Source organism: Athene cunicularia (assembly GCF_003259725.1).
Source record: "Athene cunicularia isolate RWA chromosome 7 unlocalized genomic scaffold, athCun1 chr7_part1, whole genome shotgun sequence".
In the NCBI taxonomy this organism is placed as follows: Eukaryota; Metazoa; Chordata; class Aves; order Strigiformes; family Strigidae; genus Athene; species Athene cunicularia.
Window position 1 is genome coordinate 24,727,465 of NW_020799107.1, and position 18,136 is coordinate 24,745,600.

The following is an 18,136-nucleotide window of genomic DNA, read 5'->3' on the forward strand; positions in this document are numbered from 1 at the left end:
TTCAATGGCCTGAAGCCAGCAGGATGTGAAAATACCCATCCCTTTGCAGGGTTGTGCCCTTTTTGCCTATGACTGCTGTACCAGCTGCACTCCTAGAGTTAGAAACCCAGGAAATATTTGCTGCTCATCATTTACTTTTGAGCCCTGCTGAACCATCGGCTGCTTCCTCGTGGAGCTGATTTTGCCTGTTTTGTGAGTGTTGACAAGAATCTGTTTTTGTTTTATGTCCTGTAGGGTTGCTGAGCTGGAAGATGCATGTCTAAGATGGAAACTTCTGCTTCAACTGCTGCTGGGAAAAAAGAAGGGAAAAGTGCAGTTCTGGAGGGGAATGGCTTTACGGAGACCGGGAAGAAACCCACTCCTTTAGCAGCTGCAGGAGCAGCAGTGGCACAAGGAGGTACTTTATGTTTTCCACAATTTGAAAGCAGCAGGGGTGTTTTTCATTAGACTGTAAGAATTTAATAAGTACGGTGGCATCTGTCCTCCTGTGAACATGCTGAGTTTATTGGGGTTCTTGGCCACTGGAGGTCACAGGAGTGGGAAGCTGTGTCACTGTGTGGCGTCCAAACGTCACTGCACCGTGATGAGTCACCACCACTCCCAGCAAATTCAGCTGGGGTGAAGGAGAAGGACAGGTGATGAGAGGTGGCTGTCAGAGTTGAGGCATCCCATTGCTTCTTGCCACCGACCAACCGATACAGCGTGGTGTAGGCAGCACGGTGCCTGCTGCGCCTCCACAGAGGAGTTAAAGGGTGGCTGGCGAGACTGGCTGAAGCTGGGGAGCACCCTATTATCATGGTTGTGGAGGGGGTGCTTTGTGCCAGCTGCGATCCTGCTAATGAGTTAAACAGACCGCACCATCTTTAGTCATTGCTGATGGGATTTCATGGTTAGGGAGAATTTGGAATTCTCCAGCTCCAATCCCAAGAAGGTTCACAAAGACACCCCCCTAATTGCGCCGTCCCTGTTAACGTCAGAAATAGCTCAGGTCCTGATTTCTTTTTCTGTCAGTATTTTTGGCAAGATTTTTATCCTGCTGGTGTTGAAATCAACTGGGAAGCTCTTGTGGACACGTGTGATCATGGGATCGTTTTTGGTGGGTGTAACGGTGGTGACTGGGGGGACGTGCAAGCATGTTGCTCCTCTCACCTGCTATGGTAGGCAAAATGCAGCCCCAGAAAACACATCCTTCTCTGGCACACGTGTGCTTGTGGATCTCCAGATTGGTGGGAGGGCCCTTCATGGTGGCTCCAGCTGTGGGCAAGGCTGTGTCCGCCAGGGAGGCACCACACTGCCCTTGCTGGGGGATTTGGACTGGGTGTCCTTTCTAGACAGGGCATAAGGAGACAAATTTATAAAGGATGGCACCAGCTCAAATGTGACGAGACGTTCCAGCTGTGTAAACTTTGCAGGCAGCTTTTTTTTTTTTTTCCTTCTTTAAAGTATACCTTATTGCAAGTTGGAGTCTACCTCAAAATGAACCCTTCCCCTCCCTTTCCTTCACTGCAGGGCAGTTTCTCATCACTCCAGGAGAGCAGCACAACTCCTCTGCAGGCTCTTCTTTTCTTACACAGCTCGGCTGGAGAGTTTCTGTTTTCTGTTGGCTGAGTTTTGAAGATAGTTTCCAGCCCAAATTGCCTAAATCTGCTTTATCTATCCTTCCTTTTCAACACTTTTGTTACTAAATTTTCACTTCCACATTGACGGGGGAAAATTCCAATGTACAGAAAAAGGTAGCAGCTGCTAGATTATAATCTATCAGATTAATTCATGTGTTTGATAAATTTTGTTAGCTTTTGTTAGCCAAGTTTTTCTTAAAGAACTAGAAAATCTTTTACACATAGTTGTTTGGAAGGAAACACAATTTTATGCTGCTGAATGGGTGAATGCTACTTGCGAGCACTATGCAAAGTGGCAGAAAGGAAGTCTTGCCAGGTGGCAGAAACAGGGGAAAGGCAGAGACAGCAACATGAAGTTTGCCTTCCCCCAGCAGATTTTAATCCCCATTAAAGCAGCACAAGCTGTAGGAACCACTGAGGCAGCCCACTTGAGGCATCTCAGTGACTGGCAGATCCAAAGGGCTGATAGGCTCCAGCAAAGTCATGTGCTAAAATTCAGAACTTGTAGATGTGCTGTTATGAATAAACACCTTCTCCCCCCCCTGTCTTGGGAGTGCTTCCACTGAGGAAGCAGTCACTGAATTTCCAGAGATGCAATGGAAATGAGGATGCCCCCAAGGTGGAGTGTCCGTTGGCCCATTTGGCACCCCTGGAGACTTGATTAGTTCTTAAGGGTCCCGTGTTATATGCCCCGTTAGCAGTGTGCTCTTGCTTTTGGAAAGAATGATTTATGGGCTCAATATTTCTCCTTTTATTAAGAGGAAGTGGAGAAGTAAGTGGAGGATTGTTTGAAGATGTCAGGAGAATTGTGATGAAAACATCGTGTAATGAGATGTAAAGAGTGAAATCTATGTCATGCTGTGAAGAGAAGTGCTCATAAATGACCGAAAATAGCTAGCAGTGAAGCAGTGTGTGATCGGACACCGACCCTGGGACTCTGCAGGTGATGCACGTGCTCTTATGGTTTGGAGGGCTTTCCTTTGAATTCTGGCTAGACATAATACATGTTTCTGAAAGGGAGCAGCACGGTGGATATGCTTGTAAGTAGAAAAATTAATACAAAGTCATCTTCTAACATCAGTTAACTGCAAGGTGTGATTTAGCAGATGATAACTAAAAGGGTGGGTAGCGATGAGACTGTACTTACGTGTTATGCATGGTAATACAAAATATTTGATTCACTGAAGTAGTGTAATTACTCATAACAGGCCAGAAATATACATATCTGTGCTCATATTCTTACAGAAGAAAGCAAACGAGGCATGGAGATTAATCACGATGTTCAGTTTGAGGAGGAGAACAGCTTTAAAGGGAGGGCCTCTGAGCTCTCCACCCTGCTTTGGGGCCATACGAACAAGTTTTTATTCTCATCCAAAACAAACTCTTGATTTTATTTATTGTAGAGGTTTTACTCTTTGTACTAGCATGTGAGAAAGTGGCAGCAAGGCTCAGCTAGCACTGCAGATCACCAAGCTGCTCTCCAGAGCCAAACAAATGTAATTTGCAACACATTTCTTCTCCTTTATTCTACTGAGTCACACAGATGGAGTGCCAACATAGCATGTTTCTCAGATCATAAGGTTTTCTTTTTCCCTTGTAGAAATGAATAGATTCATAAGGTTTTAGTTATAATTAAGGTAATTGAAGCAATAAACTGACTATTAGTTAAATAATTGAAGAATAACTATTCTATTATTATTTAGACTATATTATTTTAAGGTAATAATACATCCAGTTTCCATTTCTAGTTCTGTTTCTTTGGATATTTTTCTTGAATGTTTTCAGGCTTGAACAAATTAAATTATGGCTGTAGGAAAAGAGACTGGTATTGTTGATGCTGTCAGTGGAGAAGAGTCCTTTTGTACTAACAATCTGCATTTCATATTTTTAGTCTACTGAAGCTGCCATTTTAGAGATCTTCCATGACATTTTTTTATAGTAACTCATTGATCAGATGTTCAGAAATTGGCCTCACAAAAATGACATCAGGGAAATCTCTCCTAATTTTCTATTTTTCCATAAATCATGCCAGCCAAGGAGTCACATCTCCTCTCTTCTGTTTCAGTAGGTGCACATGTGTATGTGTGACAGAGATAGAAACTGGTTTTAATGACAGTGTGTTGGAGCTGTAGACTAGTCAAATCTGCAGAAGAGCCACTCACTTTCAGTGCCTCCACTGCTGGAAGGGCAGTTCATAACACTTCATGTTTAGAAAACCCTTTTGCTGAATGCAAAAGTGCATGTTGCTGAATGGGGTAGGAGACTTTGGAGCAGAGCACTATATGAAACTGAGTTGTGCCTCCAGGCTAGCACTGCGACATCCTCCGTATCAGCACACATGAGGAAGCCCAGGCGTGTGGCTGGAGAATAAATTTAAATCAGCCACTCATTCAAAGGCAGAGATATTTAGGAAGATGGGTTTCTCATCTTGTAATAAAAATTAAATACAAATTCTCCTAAACGCTAACTGCCTGACTTTAACAAGGCCCAGAATGCACCTTTCCCTCTCCACCCCACCCTCCATATGACACAAACACCAAGTTTCCAAATTGATGGTGTTTATGTTTGAAACATTTTTCTGATGTCTGGCTCTGTCAAGACTAATTTTAGCATTTCTAAAGCTGGGTAAAAATATAGCCTCATTACTTTGATGTCAGAGCATAGTTTACTATTAGTATATTCTGGGGTTTATCATTTTAGTCATGTTTAACACGGCTGCAGCAGGCATGCACTATTAAATCTGGCTTATTTTACATTCCTGTCCGAGATTATTTATTTGGAACAATTTCCTCTCTATCAAAAGACACGGCTAATGCTGAGTTTTAATGTGTTATTTACACACAAAATAACCTATTTACAACTCAGTATCTGCCGGAGGGAGAATGAATGGGGCAGTGCTGCCTTCATCCTGTTGTATCTGAGTTTAACAATCTGGATTGCTAATAGAACCATTTATCACGGGGTGGTAATTTATTTTATGTTAGCTTCACAGGTCTCCCTGCCTCTGATCTATGGAAATACTTTGTATATAATGAAGTTCAACAAGTCATTTGGTGTAAACATGGGGAAACCAAGCTGCAGAACCAGTAAGACTCTGGCTACACTTTTTTTCCAGGAGGCAAGGACTCTCCTCTGATATTAAGCCTTCAGCTGATGAAATACAACTCCTCGCCCTGCGCCCTGCGTATGCTGTAAGGGCAGAGTGTGGGGCTTTTCTGCAGTGGATCAGAGATCAGGATGGAGTTTGGTCACTTGATTTATGGGCTAGTGGGAATGTTCAGTGCTGCAGAAGTAGCACACTCAGCCCTTTCATAGGCAGAGGAGAAGGGCAGGGAGCACCTCCCATCGCTCTCCAGAGGTCTTCTGTAAGCAAGCCCTGAGTGGCGTTGGCAGGGAGTCCTTGCGCAGTTCAGCTTCTCTCAGTCCTGGATTATGGGAAGACCATGTAAATGAGGAGGAGGAAATGCCAGCATCCCAGCAGACCTCAGCGCACTGAAAAAATATATAGTTTGTGTGGCCTGAGACTCAGACAAATTAGAAGGAGAACAGCCCCAGTGAAGTCATCTCCTCTGTCCACCCTGGAGGGGCAGGGATCTTCTCCAAATAATGTTTTTCATTCAGTTGTTCACATTTTCCAGGAAAAGGAATATAACCAGTACATGCACATTCTTAGCTTCCCTGCCCTGTATTGCTTTGATGTATAAAACTTAAAACATTGAGATTCGTGGTTAACAGAAAAGCCTGGGTTGGCTCCAGAATGGAAGGGGGTAAGTGGTTTAAAACTGAATGATAGGAAAATCTGGTAACTTAGACCATGAAATTCTCCTGACAGCCACTGTCTCTAGTGTGTGTCTACTGCATATGGCTCAGTGGCCCACACCTTGGGTAAGGCTTCAGTGCAACACTGCTGTAAGAGCAATAGCCATCAAGAATTAAATTTCTTTCCTGAACTTTTCCATCAGTCTTAAGTAAAAGTAATTCTGGTGAGTCTTAAAGTGGATTTCCTTGCTACCATAGCCCTTTTGTATGGCTAGATTGCATACAGGTTTCTTGCGTATCCGCTTGTGTCCCTTTGGGCAGCTGGAGGGCTCAGATGCTCAGACTGGTGCAACACTGAGGCTGTTCCTCAGTTGCAGGATATTAAGGATCATGACTAGTTGCCAGCTTTGAATCACGCTGGCTGCCTGACACCTGCTCTTTGGGATAGTTTAGAAGGATCTGTGTAGAGATGGATGAAGTTAAAGCCATGCTGCACCATTTTCATGTTCAATGAGCAGTATCTGGTGTGCAGACAGGGTGGAGAGCACTCTGGGAGCAGCAGGTTTATTTCTTCAGCTATATGTGATATAATTTTGGTAGTTAAGATTGCGACAAACTGTGCCAGAAAAGCACATCTTTTCTTCTTCCTGCCCTTTCTCCTCTGTCTGTGTATGGCTTGCAGTGCTGAGTGTCTCTAGTCTCTTCTTTAAAATAATCAGCAACACATCTTTGTCAGGTAATACTTTGCTTAATCAAGGGATGGAGGTGACTGCTTGGCTGCTTGAGTTTTTTTTCCTCATGGGGGAAACACCTTTCCCGAGCCCCTAGTTTCCTTTGTGTGGTAACCAGACCTGTGGGCAAAGGTGCAACCTCCGAGTGATTAACCAGTAATGTTTACAGACTTTTTGGTTTACATTTGTAGCCCTTACAGATGATGCTAAAGTCTGTGTCACCAAAGCATTTTATGATGCAGCAACTTTACAGTGGGACTTGATCTTAAGGGTCTTATCCAACCTAAATGATTCTATGATTCATAACATCAGCCAGCATTCACTGATTGTATACAGCTCTCCCAAACTGTCATACCAAAAGTTCCAACGATTTCAGCCCATTACAGATGCCGACATACTTTGAAGACACAGTAATTTAATCTCATCCTTAACCGCACTGAAGGATTGCATTGCCAATTTGAAAAGCTTTTATGGGTTTAAAATGAAAAAAGGTATTCTTCACAGGCTGGTTCTGGTACTGGTGATCCCAGCCATTAAGTACCACCTGAAAGACCTTTGTATTTTTGAGTGTATTATTGTTATACTTACTAATAGTTGTAATAATAATAATAGCTTCCACCTTTCTATTATTTTGTAAGCTCCAAAAGCTTATTTTGGCAAGTACTGATATATCTCCTTTTCTGTGGATCCAGTTTAGACATCAGTGAAGTGCCTCTCAGAGGGTACCTAAATACAGTCTTTTTAACTGATGCTAAACTTACCTAATTGTGGATTGGGCATTTATAGTCGAGTAAGAAAATCCAGTGGTAAAAATGGATTGTATTTATTACGATGCTTTCCTGGACTATCTCCTCTGTGCTGCCAGCATGTCCTTATAGTTTGAATTTTTAGTATCTTTGGCAGTTTTTTGCCTGAGCATCTGAGAATATACACAGGTTTTGTAAATTAATTCTCCCAACATCATCCATTAACCATGACATTTGAGCCTGCTGCAGTCATGGGGGACCAGGAATGGGACTTGTTTTGTCTGAGGTTGACTGCCTAAATATTAGGTGTTTAGTTTGGGATCCCTTTGATTAGGGCAGAGTAAATCACATCATAAAGATGCCTGCTTTGTTTCCTTGAGGGCTTCATGCCTGATTTGAGGTGGTTAATGTTAGGTGGACAAATTCCAGTCTTCCTGACTTGGCCAAAATTGCAGAGTGGGGTTAGAGCAAGAAACCAAGGTGGGACTAGATTAATGCTTTAAAGCCTTTCATTCATGTTCATCAGTCCGTAGCCTGATAAGCAGTCTGAAGCCCTAACTGCCTGCTCTGAACTGAAATCTCACCCCGTGGCTTCTCAAGCTGGAGGCAAACTCGACACCCAAGTGTCAACACAGCCAGGGGAGTTGCTTCCCAGAGCTGCTCCAGCTTTACACCAGCATTGACAAAACTAGTGTTTTAACAGCCCATTCAGAGAGATAGGCAATTTAAATTTCCCACTGAGAAGACAAGGAAAAAAACCTAGCAAATTCTAAAGGCCACAGAAGTCTCCTAAAAATAACCTGAGTGGAGGAAGGTTATTAATACAAAAGTAAATAATTATGTTAAAGGAAGCAACTAGAGAGGCCAGTTGTGTAAATCACTTTAAAGGGAACAAGCCTTAGATAAAATCCATCCTTTTATCACACAGATTAAGTCTTCCTTTTGACGCTAAATAATTGATAGGGTTTGGCAGAGCATTCCACGGCTGCCTCTGTGGAGCAGTGGGACTGCTCCCGAGGTCAGACGAGTGGCAGAGAAAAATGATCTTAGAAATGCTGTGCATCCAATACCAGCACCAAGAAATGAGGCTTGTATTCCCGGCCCTTCCTAAAGGATTTTTGAGTGGCCTTGAGAAAAAGCCCACACACCTCAGAGTGAAAGGAGGACTTGGCATTGCTCATCTCTTCCTGAAACTACCCCCCCGCCTGAAACCAGCGGTCTGTTTTCATGGTTTCATGTGGCAATGGGTGAGGTGCAGAGGCCTGGGAGGATCCTGCCTATTTTGTTGCATTATTTTTTAGCTCTTTTAATTAAAGAACATTAATTGTACTGTCTGGTGGCTTCTGGGAGCCCAGATCCTGTCAGGGGTTCTCAGTCAGCCCCAGTAGTACCTCCACAATACTTCCATCTCGCCTTTCTCTCCACACGTGAACATACTGGTAAAACAGGGAGGTGTCATTGCTCCCATTCTGCAGACAGGGAGCACAGAGGATTTTCCAAGGCCACAGTGGCTGTAATGGGGTCAGACGTTACAGAATTATGTCAAGAGCTGGTTCTCTCTGCGACTTTGAAGTTTGTAGGTGGCGTACGTGGGACATCCATGGTAGTACAGAGGACTTAGCCCAGGTCCCTTGGGTCACCATATCCACTAGCAAGTCCTCTCTGTGATATGCCAAATGGGTGAGTTGTTTCTTTCCCTTCAGAAGAGTTGAACCCAAATTGTCTGAGCATCATCTTGTATAGCCTTTGAGAACATCGCATTGCAGCAGTCTACATTCTGAAATAAATCAATATCCTGTGAATTCTGTGTGGGTTCTGTGTTTGGCAGGATGAATTATCTGATCTTAATGGTAGATGGAGAATAAATTTCAGCCAAGATTGTAAGTTTAGCACTTGAAGGAATTAAGTGGATGTAAGTCTCTCTATGATAACTGGTTTAGGATTATGTTAAACTTGTGAGTTTCCTTCTGTTTGGAAGTGACCTGCACTGGATGTTCTACAACTCTTGTAGTGGCATTAGATTGAAATCAGGCAAACCACAGTGGAAAGAACTGAATAAAAGTATGGACACATAGGCTAACTGAGTCCAAAATGAAAATAAATAAAAAAAAACATGGGGTGTGATTCCACACAAACACAAATGAAAAAGATTTCACACAAACTTGCCTGAAAGCAATTGTGCCTTTTCTACAGTTTGTTAGAGAGGTCTGTGGGGGTTTTCTCCTTTTTATTTTTTTATACCTTTTCCATACCTTTTTCCTTTTCCTGGAATCCCATACCTTTTTAAGACTGTATTCTATTGAAAATGCTTCCAATTGTAAGTAAATTGTAAATATGAACAGGAGTATTGCAAGCAAAATATTTATATTTGCTGCCACTGATATCTGATTTTTAAAATACAGCAACATTTGCAGGGATTGAATGGTGCTGTTTTGGCCAGAAAGCTGTTCTCTTCTCTTACATGGAAAAAAAAAAAAAAAAAAAAACAAAAACAACACAGCTTGCAACAGATGCATCCTTAAGTAAACAGTTAAAGTACATATTTTGATGACTTCAGTTGTATTGATATAAAAAATCGGTGTCTGAGCATTCCTGACAACCATCCAATAGAGGAGGTATCTTCCTGTAAGCCCCTGGCCCTGTGTGTACTGCTTCAACAATAATTTAATCATTTAAAGAAAGTGGAGATACTTCTGCACCTAACAAGATGCTCTGAGCCTATAGAGAGTGGTAAAGACTCAGCACTCCTGACACTGAGTCCAAGGTGTTGGGAAATGTTTAGATTTTTCCCCAAATGAAATTTTTTGCTGTGTTTGAGAGGGGGGGAAATTATCTTTCTCTGAACTTGTTTTTCTATCTGGGGCTCACCTTGGTTTATGGCTGCTCTTTGTGGGGTGGGCCAGCGCTGGTGTGGGAAACCAAGCAGTATCCTCTTCTGCATGTGGGCTGGTGTGAATACTGGTGTCTTGCGTGAATGCATGCAAGTGCTGCCTCTGTGAGGCTTGAGGTTAAGCTAAATCTTGTTCATATTGGTTTGCAGGTAGAGCTGGTGATATTCTTTGAGGCATTTACAGCCACGCTTTAAAGTAAAAACAAAGAAACACAAAGGTGAGGACTTTAGGCATTGGTTTGCACGTCCCATTTTAATGAGAGCAATTATTATGTGTTGTGGGAAGCTGACCTGACTCCCAGAGGCTCCTTGTGTGAAGATACTCAATTTTTTGGTGGCTCCCTATGGTGAGGGCACAGAACTGAGCCTGGAGAAAATTAGTTTCAGTTCCTGATCTAGCCCCAAACTTCCTTCATGATTTTGGGAAAGCTGCTTGACTTCCCTTCACTCCCCCGTTTATATAATGAACTTGCGTTGTTCTTTGGGCCTCCAGGCCCATCCATCAGCATCTGGTTAACATGTTTATGGCACTGGTCATACTGAAGCACTTAATGGGTCAGACCGCATAGAGGTTGCCATTCCCCCCTCCCCACCGCCTGCACGAAGGTGGTGCTGCCCCTGGGCGTTGTGTTACAAGGGTGACCTTGTTCATACGTCTGAGGTGTCAACCTGCTGCTGTCAAAGGGAGCCCATAAAACAAATTTGCAGAGTTAGGGAAGATAAGGTTAAGTTCTTATGGTGAAGGTATTTTCAATATCTATAGTGGAGAGACCATTTGGGGATACATAGAGATTGACTGTATTCCAAGGGGTCATGCTGTGCTCTGGAGTAAGGAAGTTTTTCAGGAGATTTTACTGGGTAAACTCAGTTGAGAACATTGTGTTGTTAATAGCTGTGTAAATATTTTGTATTGAAACAAGAGAAAATGAATTTTCCCAATTTAAGAGGGTTTTCTACATACATAATCTATGGGTGAGGTTCATCAGAAGGTTTGCTGTGGTTTAAATGCCAGGTCAGAGTTTTGGACAGACTTGGATCAATTTATAGAAACCATGCAGAACTTCAGGGTTTCACCCCAACCCAAGCAATAGTCAATGGTTTTAGCAAGGTCCTTTATAATTAGACTCTTAGTTGTTCTTGGGCCAGGTGATGGAAGGAGAAGATGATCACTGACATGGGATGACAGCTTCAGAGAAAAACTTTAGTTTCAGCTTTCCTTCCCATTAGCCTGCTGTGCACGTGCACACTCTAATACTGTAATCAGCTGCAGAGGAGCTGGCAGTACTGTTGTTTGGTGCCATTTTTTTACCTTTGGAAAATTTCGGAGGAACCTTTGTGTGCTGTTACAAAGACATCCTTAAAACATCTTTACTGCAGGGTCCTGTATTTCAAATGCTGGAACACTGACTCTTAAAATAGATACGAGATGGCTGAATGTGTGAAAAACATTTGCATCTCTCTTTCTGAGGTCTGTGTGTGCTGCATCACTTCTGAAAGCAAGTTAAAAGGGTTGGGAGGGAAAAAAAAGTTTTGCAAATTTCTGTACTACTTTTAATTCTGCTGAAAGCAATGTCTTAGCAGCTGAAATGAGATCCAAGGGCTACCTTTTGGCCACATAGAGTCACTGACACTTGAAACAGGCTGGATTTATATGTAGTTACTAAAAAATATATAGCAAAATGAAAGTCTCAGACACTGAGTTCATGTGCATTGCCCATTGTAAAGATAAGTAACGGCTGTTATAAGATCACTTAAATGGTTAGCTTTAGGACATAAAAGGGATCTTTGAAGACAGTAAGTCTTAATACAGAATGTTTACTCATAAAAAATACATTTGGAATGGGGGAGGGGAACACATTTCCTATTAATGTGGGTTTTGCCTTTTATGGCAGGTTGTAGCAGGTCTTTAACCTCTGTAGCACTTGAGTGAGGATAGAAATGAGCTTCTCTAAGTATCCGCCCAAAGGGCCTTTCCTTACTGACCGTATCTTCGATGTCTCTTGCAAAGATGGTTTTAGTTTATTCTTCCTTTCTGTGACCCAAATGAAAAACTATTCTTTTCCAACTTCAAAACCTTCCAGTAGTTAAGTCCTGAGGGCAGAATAGAAATGTTCTCCTGAATTTGGTTCACTTAACCTTGTATTTTGTGAGGTATGGGGCTGGTGGCCCAAACCATGCTCAGACACAGTGGGAATTTGAAGGCTCTGTCAGCTGACGAAGGCACGAGAACAGAAGAGGGAATTGGCCCTTGAATGCCTTGGTTGTAGACACCACAAAGGAGGGATGATGTTTCTCCAGATGCTCACAGAGGGTGTGCAGATGTGCAAGCCCAGCATTCCCTGTCTGTCTCTGAGTGCATATGAAGTGGGTGGTGGCTCATGTCGCTTGTGAGCTTTCTCATAACAGTTCTGCAGGTAATTTTGAAATACATTTTTAGACAATTTTTATGCTCCTAAGTGAGGCAAAAGGTGGTGTCAGGAGTATTTGATCAGTGCTGTGTTGAACCCATGTCTAGGGAAGACATGATTTCTGCTTCAGAAGTTTACAAGGATATTACTAGATTGGGTAAGACACAAGGTGCCAGCAGTCTCAGAATGGTAGAAAGAAGTTTAGAGTCCTTTATGGAAGCCACGGTAGATTGTAGCTAAAAGTCTTTACTCGCATAAGGTGATTTACAGAACAGCAGAGGTAGCTTGGACCAGAGGTGTGGTAGGAAGGCTGTGTTGTGTAGAGGTATTGGAAGGCCCTTGGCCAGCTGCTGTCCAGAGGTGTGAGGAACAAGACCTAAACAGCAGGGTTTGAGCCAAAAGACACCATTTTGTTGGATCTTCAAGAGGGCAATTTGTGGCAAAGGGAAAAGTCATGAAACATTTGAGCAGATGAGTTGTATGTTCACAGAAGCATAACAAGGAACTGGCTGAGTGCAGAAAAAGACAAAAGATAGAGAACCTAGAAAAATCTTTATTGTGAAGAGGAGGTTGCCAAGCTGAGATAACTGGATTTCTGGTGAACCTTTTCTCTAAGCCCATGGCCCAGTGCAAAATTAGCTCTCCACTTGCCAATGACAGGGCAGGACCATTGGTGGACTTTGCTCTTGTTATTCCAAAACATGATGCTCATCCAGACAATAATCCTTTAGGGTAAGTAACAGAAATTAGGTTTTGAGTCACATACTGTCCTGTCTTTGTAGTTAGTACAGCATGTCGTGGTCACGTAATGAGACAGAGGACAGATTAAATGAAAGACAGGCAGGATTTTCATTCAGGAAATTGGTATGGTAATGACAGATACGGGGTCTTGGCATGTTTCAGATAGGCTTCATCTAGCCTTTTCAGGTAGCAGATACAAGCACGGCTCTCGCTTATATTCACCCAGTCAAGCATGAGGAGGTAACAAGTTCTCCGGGGAGGCTGGTATTTAATATCTGCCAGATGCCTGCTGGAGAATACTAATACAAATCCCAGGTTCAGTGTGTCCTGGGAATGCAGATGGTTGGTAGCAACATGCCTGGCCTGACAGCCACATCTCCCTTAGCTCCATGGCAGAGCTGCCTGGATTTTCATCCCCTGCTATTTGGATTGTAAAAGTGATGGGTTGGTCAGAGAAGCTTTTTGCTGACTTTTGTGGGAGATTTTCTGGAGGGTTAGCAGGTGAGAGAAGGAGAGTCACTGAGGTTTCTGTCAGACTATCACACTCGTGTGTAAGAGGAGTGGCAACATCAGTTGCACCCCAGACGTCACTTGGACCATCCTCTCAGGCAGGACAAGCCAAGTGCTGTGATGCAGTGAGGGCCATGGGGAGGGTTTGTGCTCAAGGAAAAGCTTCAGCCAGCTCCTGCGGTGTGTGCATCCCCCTCTGAGACCACAGCGAGGGGAGGGGGAGGGTGGCATCTAGTCCTTGTGGGAAGCCCTGGAGATCCCACAGCTTGTCCTCAGGCTGGAGTGGGGAAACGATTTCTATGAATCTCACTTTCTTACCAAAAAAAGGGAGGGGAAAAAAAAAAATAACCTGAGCAAGGCTCCGTATAAATCAGGGCAGTAAAACTAACTGTGGTCACGATCAAATTATACGGTCTAAATCTATATAAAAGGACTGGAGCAGATTCAGTCCAGCAGTAATGTCCTCCTTGTAGTAAGCAGTGAACAAGGGGTGAGGAGAAGGAAGGAGGGCAGGCACTGGGCTTCCTGCACCAACACACTGGGGAAACAATTTGCTGAGGTGGTTGAAATACATGTTTTCAAAATCCATTTGTGTCCGTAAGGGTTTGAGAAGAGGATGTCGTCTGCTTACTCGGTAACTTGTGTGTGGCCTGCGAGTGGTTTCAGATGCTTGGCCAAAACCAAATAATTTCGCCTTTTAGGAAATTTGAAAAGTATGCGTGCATCCCAAAAAAGAATGGAGATTTGCACTGATGTCCCATGTTCCTGCCGCAGTGCCTTGTGTAATTGTGGAACCGCGTGATGGAGAGAGAGGGATTGCTGAGCCCTCTCTGTTAGAAACAGATATTATGATTTGGGCTTTCACAAGACTGAGTTAATAGATTGTTTTTAATGGGAGAAAAGACTACTGGGGTATGTCATATATCTTCAGAATTCAGCTGAATGCTGCAAAAATGTCCATATTAGGACATGGTACTTACTAGAAGTGAAATAACAGAACTAGTGAACTTTCACAGTGAGAAGAACTTGCAGATAAAGTTGAAATTTATGATGGTGTAGGAGATTTTTAAAATTAAGCTTTTGGCTTCTTTTCTGAGTACTCTGGCCACGCTGACAAGTTTATAAATCTCTGTGGCATTTGGCTAATATCCTGAGGATCTGCACTGTCCTACTCAAAAGTGGTAGCTGCCTTCAGTATTAATTAAGGGCTGTATTAGAGAAGAGCAGTGGGAGCAAGAGGGGTCTTTCAAGTCCAGCAGCCTCCACTTTCAGAGGAAATGAGCAGAGAGGCTGCACACACGCAGCCTGAAAGCCGGAGGGACTCCCTGAGTCTGCACAGCAGCTGTGTGAGGCAAACCAGAAGGTGTGAAAGACTCATCAGCTGGGGTGGGACGGGATGGGATGTAAAATCTCCTGGGGCAAGGGGAAAAATAAAAGCCAGAAAGGTAAAAGCAGTAGCAGGTTTAGGCACAATCCATCGAAGACCACTGTAGACTTAGATGGAGGAAATGGCACCAAGAAATTTAATAACCTGTTATATTTATGTAGCACATTTCATCCTCAAAGCATTTTGTGAACTTAATGATGTGCAGACTATGCACACACGTATCCTTTCATCTGCCAACTGTATCGGTGTGAAGCCCGATGATGGCTGCTTTGCAGCATCACAACAGTATAGGACAGCAAGTGGAAAATGCCTTAACTGATTGGATAAGGAGCAGGAACTTTAGGGAGGTACAACTTAACCTTCGGGCAAGACGGAGAGATTGAGAACAGTTGTGCTGGCAAAGGGCACGTATGGCAGTATCTTATGTGACTACAATCAATCAGTGATTACTCTTTTAGAGATCCCACCAGATAGAGCTTTCTGTAGGGAAAGTTCAAACATTAACCTTGGCTGGCTAGAAACCTGGTGTGAGCTTTCTTCAGTGCCACTTGGCAGTCTCCCACCTCAGAAGGTACTTGCTGACTCTGACTCACATGAGCTGCTTTTTCACCTGGGTTTCAACAGGATCAAATAACAAGGTTCTATGGATGGCGGTGTGATGATGTCCATTTCTTAAATTTTCCCACTTAATGGCATTATTGTCTCAAAGGAAGGCTGTTTATTTTTAAAAAGGGTCAATAAATGAGCATTAGAAATCCTGAGAGGTGCACGAGTTGATAGCATTTCAAAGTTGTCAGGAAAGAAAGAAAAAAAAGCCACACCAGCGACTTTGCCTCTGTTGTCTTCCCAAGGAAGTTCTGTATTTTCAGACATGATAGTTTTCAATGTCACCCGCCCTGTAAGAATTTTGGTGTGCTGTCTAATCCCCCAACTTAATGAGTTCTGCAGGGATGCACCATGATAGCTAAAGATCATTTACCTGAATTGCTTTTTAATTTCTGGAATGGGAAGCTGCTTGTGCAGCAGGATAATTACATTATAATTTACAGCAATCCAAAATCAATAAATTTAGTCATATTGGGATAGAGAAGGAGGGTGAAAAATCCCCCCACCATTAAATTATTTCACACTCTGTACTTGATGTTCCAAGAACTCAACAATAAACTCTGGGGGATGGGAGAGAGGAGTGGAGAACCACTGGCTTCCTGAGACTGGTCAGTAAATCAGCTTTGCCTGGTGATTTCTGTAGTGAAATAACACATGGTTGTGTTTGCAGAAGAGGGTGAATACACCAGATAATGTCCTTTTTCTGATCTGTTTTACTTCCAGAGTATTAAGGGAGAGAAAATGCTTTGTACTGTCTGGCCCCTTATTTCAGTGGGAAAAAGCTGATGAACCATCGCTAGCTGCAAGCGAAACCCGGGTGTGCACCCAAGCTTTGCTCCCTGCCTGAGTATTATAGTAGAGTTGAGTAATTATTGGGGTAAGCTGCCACTATGGGAACTGGTGGGGTTTAAAGCTCTTAATGTCTTCATCAAGATGAGATTGGAAGCTGTTATCCAAGTTCGTATTTTTGCCATGCACAAGCTATTGGGCTCATTGCAGGGAGAAATTAATGAAAGCCCATGAAGTGTGTTGTAAGGAGGACAGGCTACATGACCTCAGTGTTTCCTGAGCTTCAGAGCCTCTGCTCCTCCCTACCCCGTACCCAGGAGGGACCACATGAGGAATGGTCTTTTTTTTGGAGTGTCTTCAAAACCCAGCAGTGCTCTGGCTGCTGGAAGCACTATGGGAGGAGGGGCGACCTTGCAATGGGAAGATGGTCTCAGGACCTGTGTATCTGCTGCCAGAACCTCTTCGGTGCAGGCCAAGCCCTGGCGACACCAGAGTTGATATGGCCAACCACTGGGCCACCGGGCAGTGCTCCCTGTTTTCCAGGGTCCACCCAGGTTTCAAGTTCAGTTCCTGCAGGTGGGAGGAATGGCAAAGAGACACAGATAGCCCAAACACACCCCTGCATGATTTAAGAGAAATATTATTTGAGTAGATAGTTCAAAGGGGTTCAGTTGGGCACATGGAGATTGGAGCTGTGGTTTTGGTTTGGTGGTTTTTCTTTTTTTTCTTTCTATTTTCTTTAAAAGAAATCTTCCTGGTTGTATTAAATGTCACCCATGTCTTCGCCGAGGTATGGCCTGCTGAATTCATCTCATGGGAAGATGTATTAGGTGTTTCTGGACTTCTCTCGCTCAGACTGACTCAATTTTATTTTTCCTTTTGAAACCACAGAAAAGCTGTCGATGCTGCACCCAAAAAAGGATGTTGTATGAAAGGAAATCACTTTGTCTCTTGTATTTGAGGAGGATTATGATCTGGCATGACCTCATTATGGGTTAGGCAAGGATATTTCTGGAAATACTAATTAAATACTTTTTCCATCCCTTGTGCCCTTGTAGTATGTGTAGACTTTATAACAAGAAAAAGAGAAAAAAAGCTGAAAGCAATTTTTTTTCAAGCTCTTTCTCCAGTCACATGAAGAAAGTACAGTTACAGTCATGGTAGCAATATTAGAAGCTATTAAACAAAGTTTTCTTAGTTGTGATGAACTAGAGGAAAATAATTATCTGAAAGAAGAGAATAAAGCTGGGACTCTCCAGGCACCTTTGTCTATGTTTGACTTTAGGAGTCTGAATAATTATATTAACTTCAGCAAGATCACTCTGGATTGCTGAAAACATCCTTCGTCCTCTGAAGGATCCTTTTGCTTTTAATTTTTTTTTTTCACATTCAGGTTCAGTGAGCACAAGCAGTAGTGCATAGCCCCACCAACCATTTTGTTGGCAAAAGCTGGTGGTGAGCTGTGTCATGGAGTAGAAATCTCTTACACTGATACAGCCAGGGAAGAAATTGCATGGCACCATGTCCTAATATATTTATTAATGGGTATCCTTTTCTTATTTCTTATGGTAGTGTTCTCTTCCTGGGCTTACCCAGTTTGCACCAAGAGCCATGTCCTTAACTTGTGGCATTTCAGTGAGTTTTAGCAGTTCTGAATCCAGCCCTGATCGTCTGGGCTGTTTCCTATTGAGGTCAGTGGGAGTCTTCCAGTTAACTTCAATAGGAGCTGGACTTGGCCACTGACTAAATGTCTTTAAAAATTGCCTTCAGCAAATAAGCTTGTAAATGTTAGCACTAAAATAGCAACATGCAGGCCCAAATATGTCTATATTGAAAACACATGCTGTCAGATAGATAAAAATGTGTTCTTACAAAACCTTCAAACATCATCGTGATTTTTTTTTTTATTGTGAAATGATTTTGATTGTATATTTAGCACTTTGGTTTGCT

General features: G+C 42.9%; 1 protein-coding gene across 1 annotated transcript in view; it reads left to right on the plus strand.

The window, feature by feature from the left end:
• The first annotated feature begins 239 nt into the window (after positions 1-239).
• GLI2 (GLI family zinc finger 2) overlaps positions 240-18,136 on the plus strand; it is a 148,133-nt gene continuing 130,236 nt past the window's right edge. The window contains exon 1 of the mRNA XM_026852896.1: positions 240-397. Within this exon, the coding sequence (XP_026708697.1) occupies positions 256-397 (142 nt within the window). The 5' untranslated portion in view covers positions 240-255. The remainder of the gene's footprint in view (positions 398-18,136) is intronic.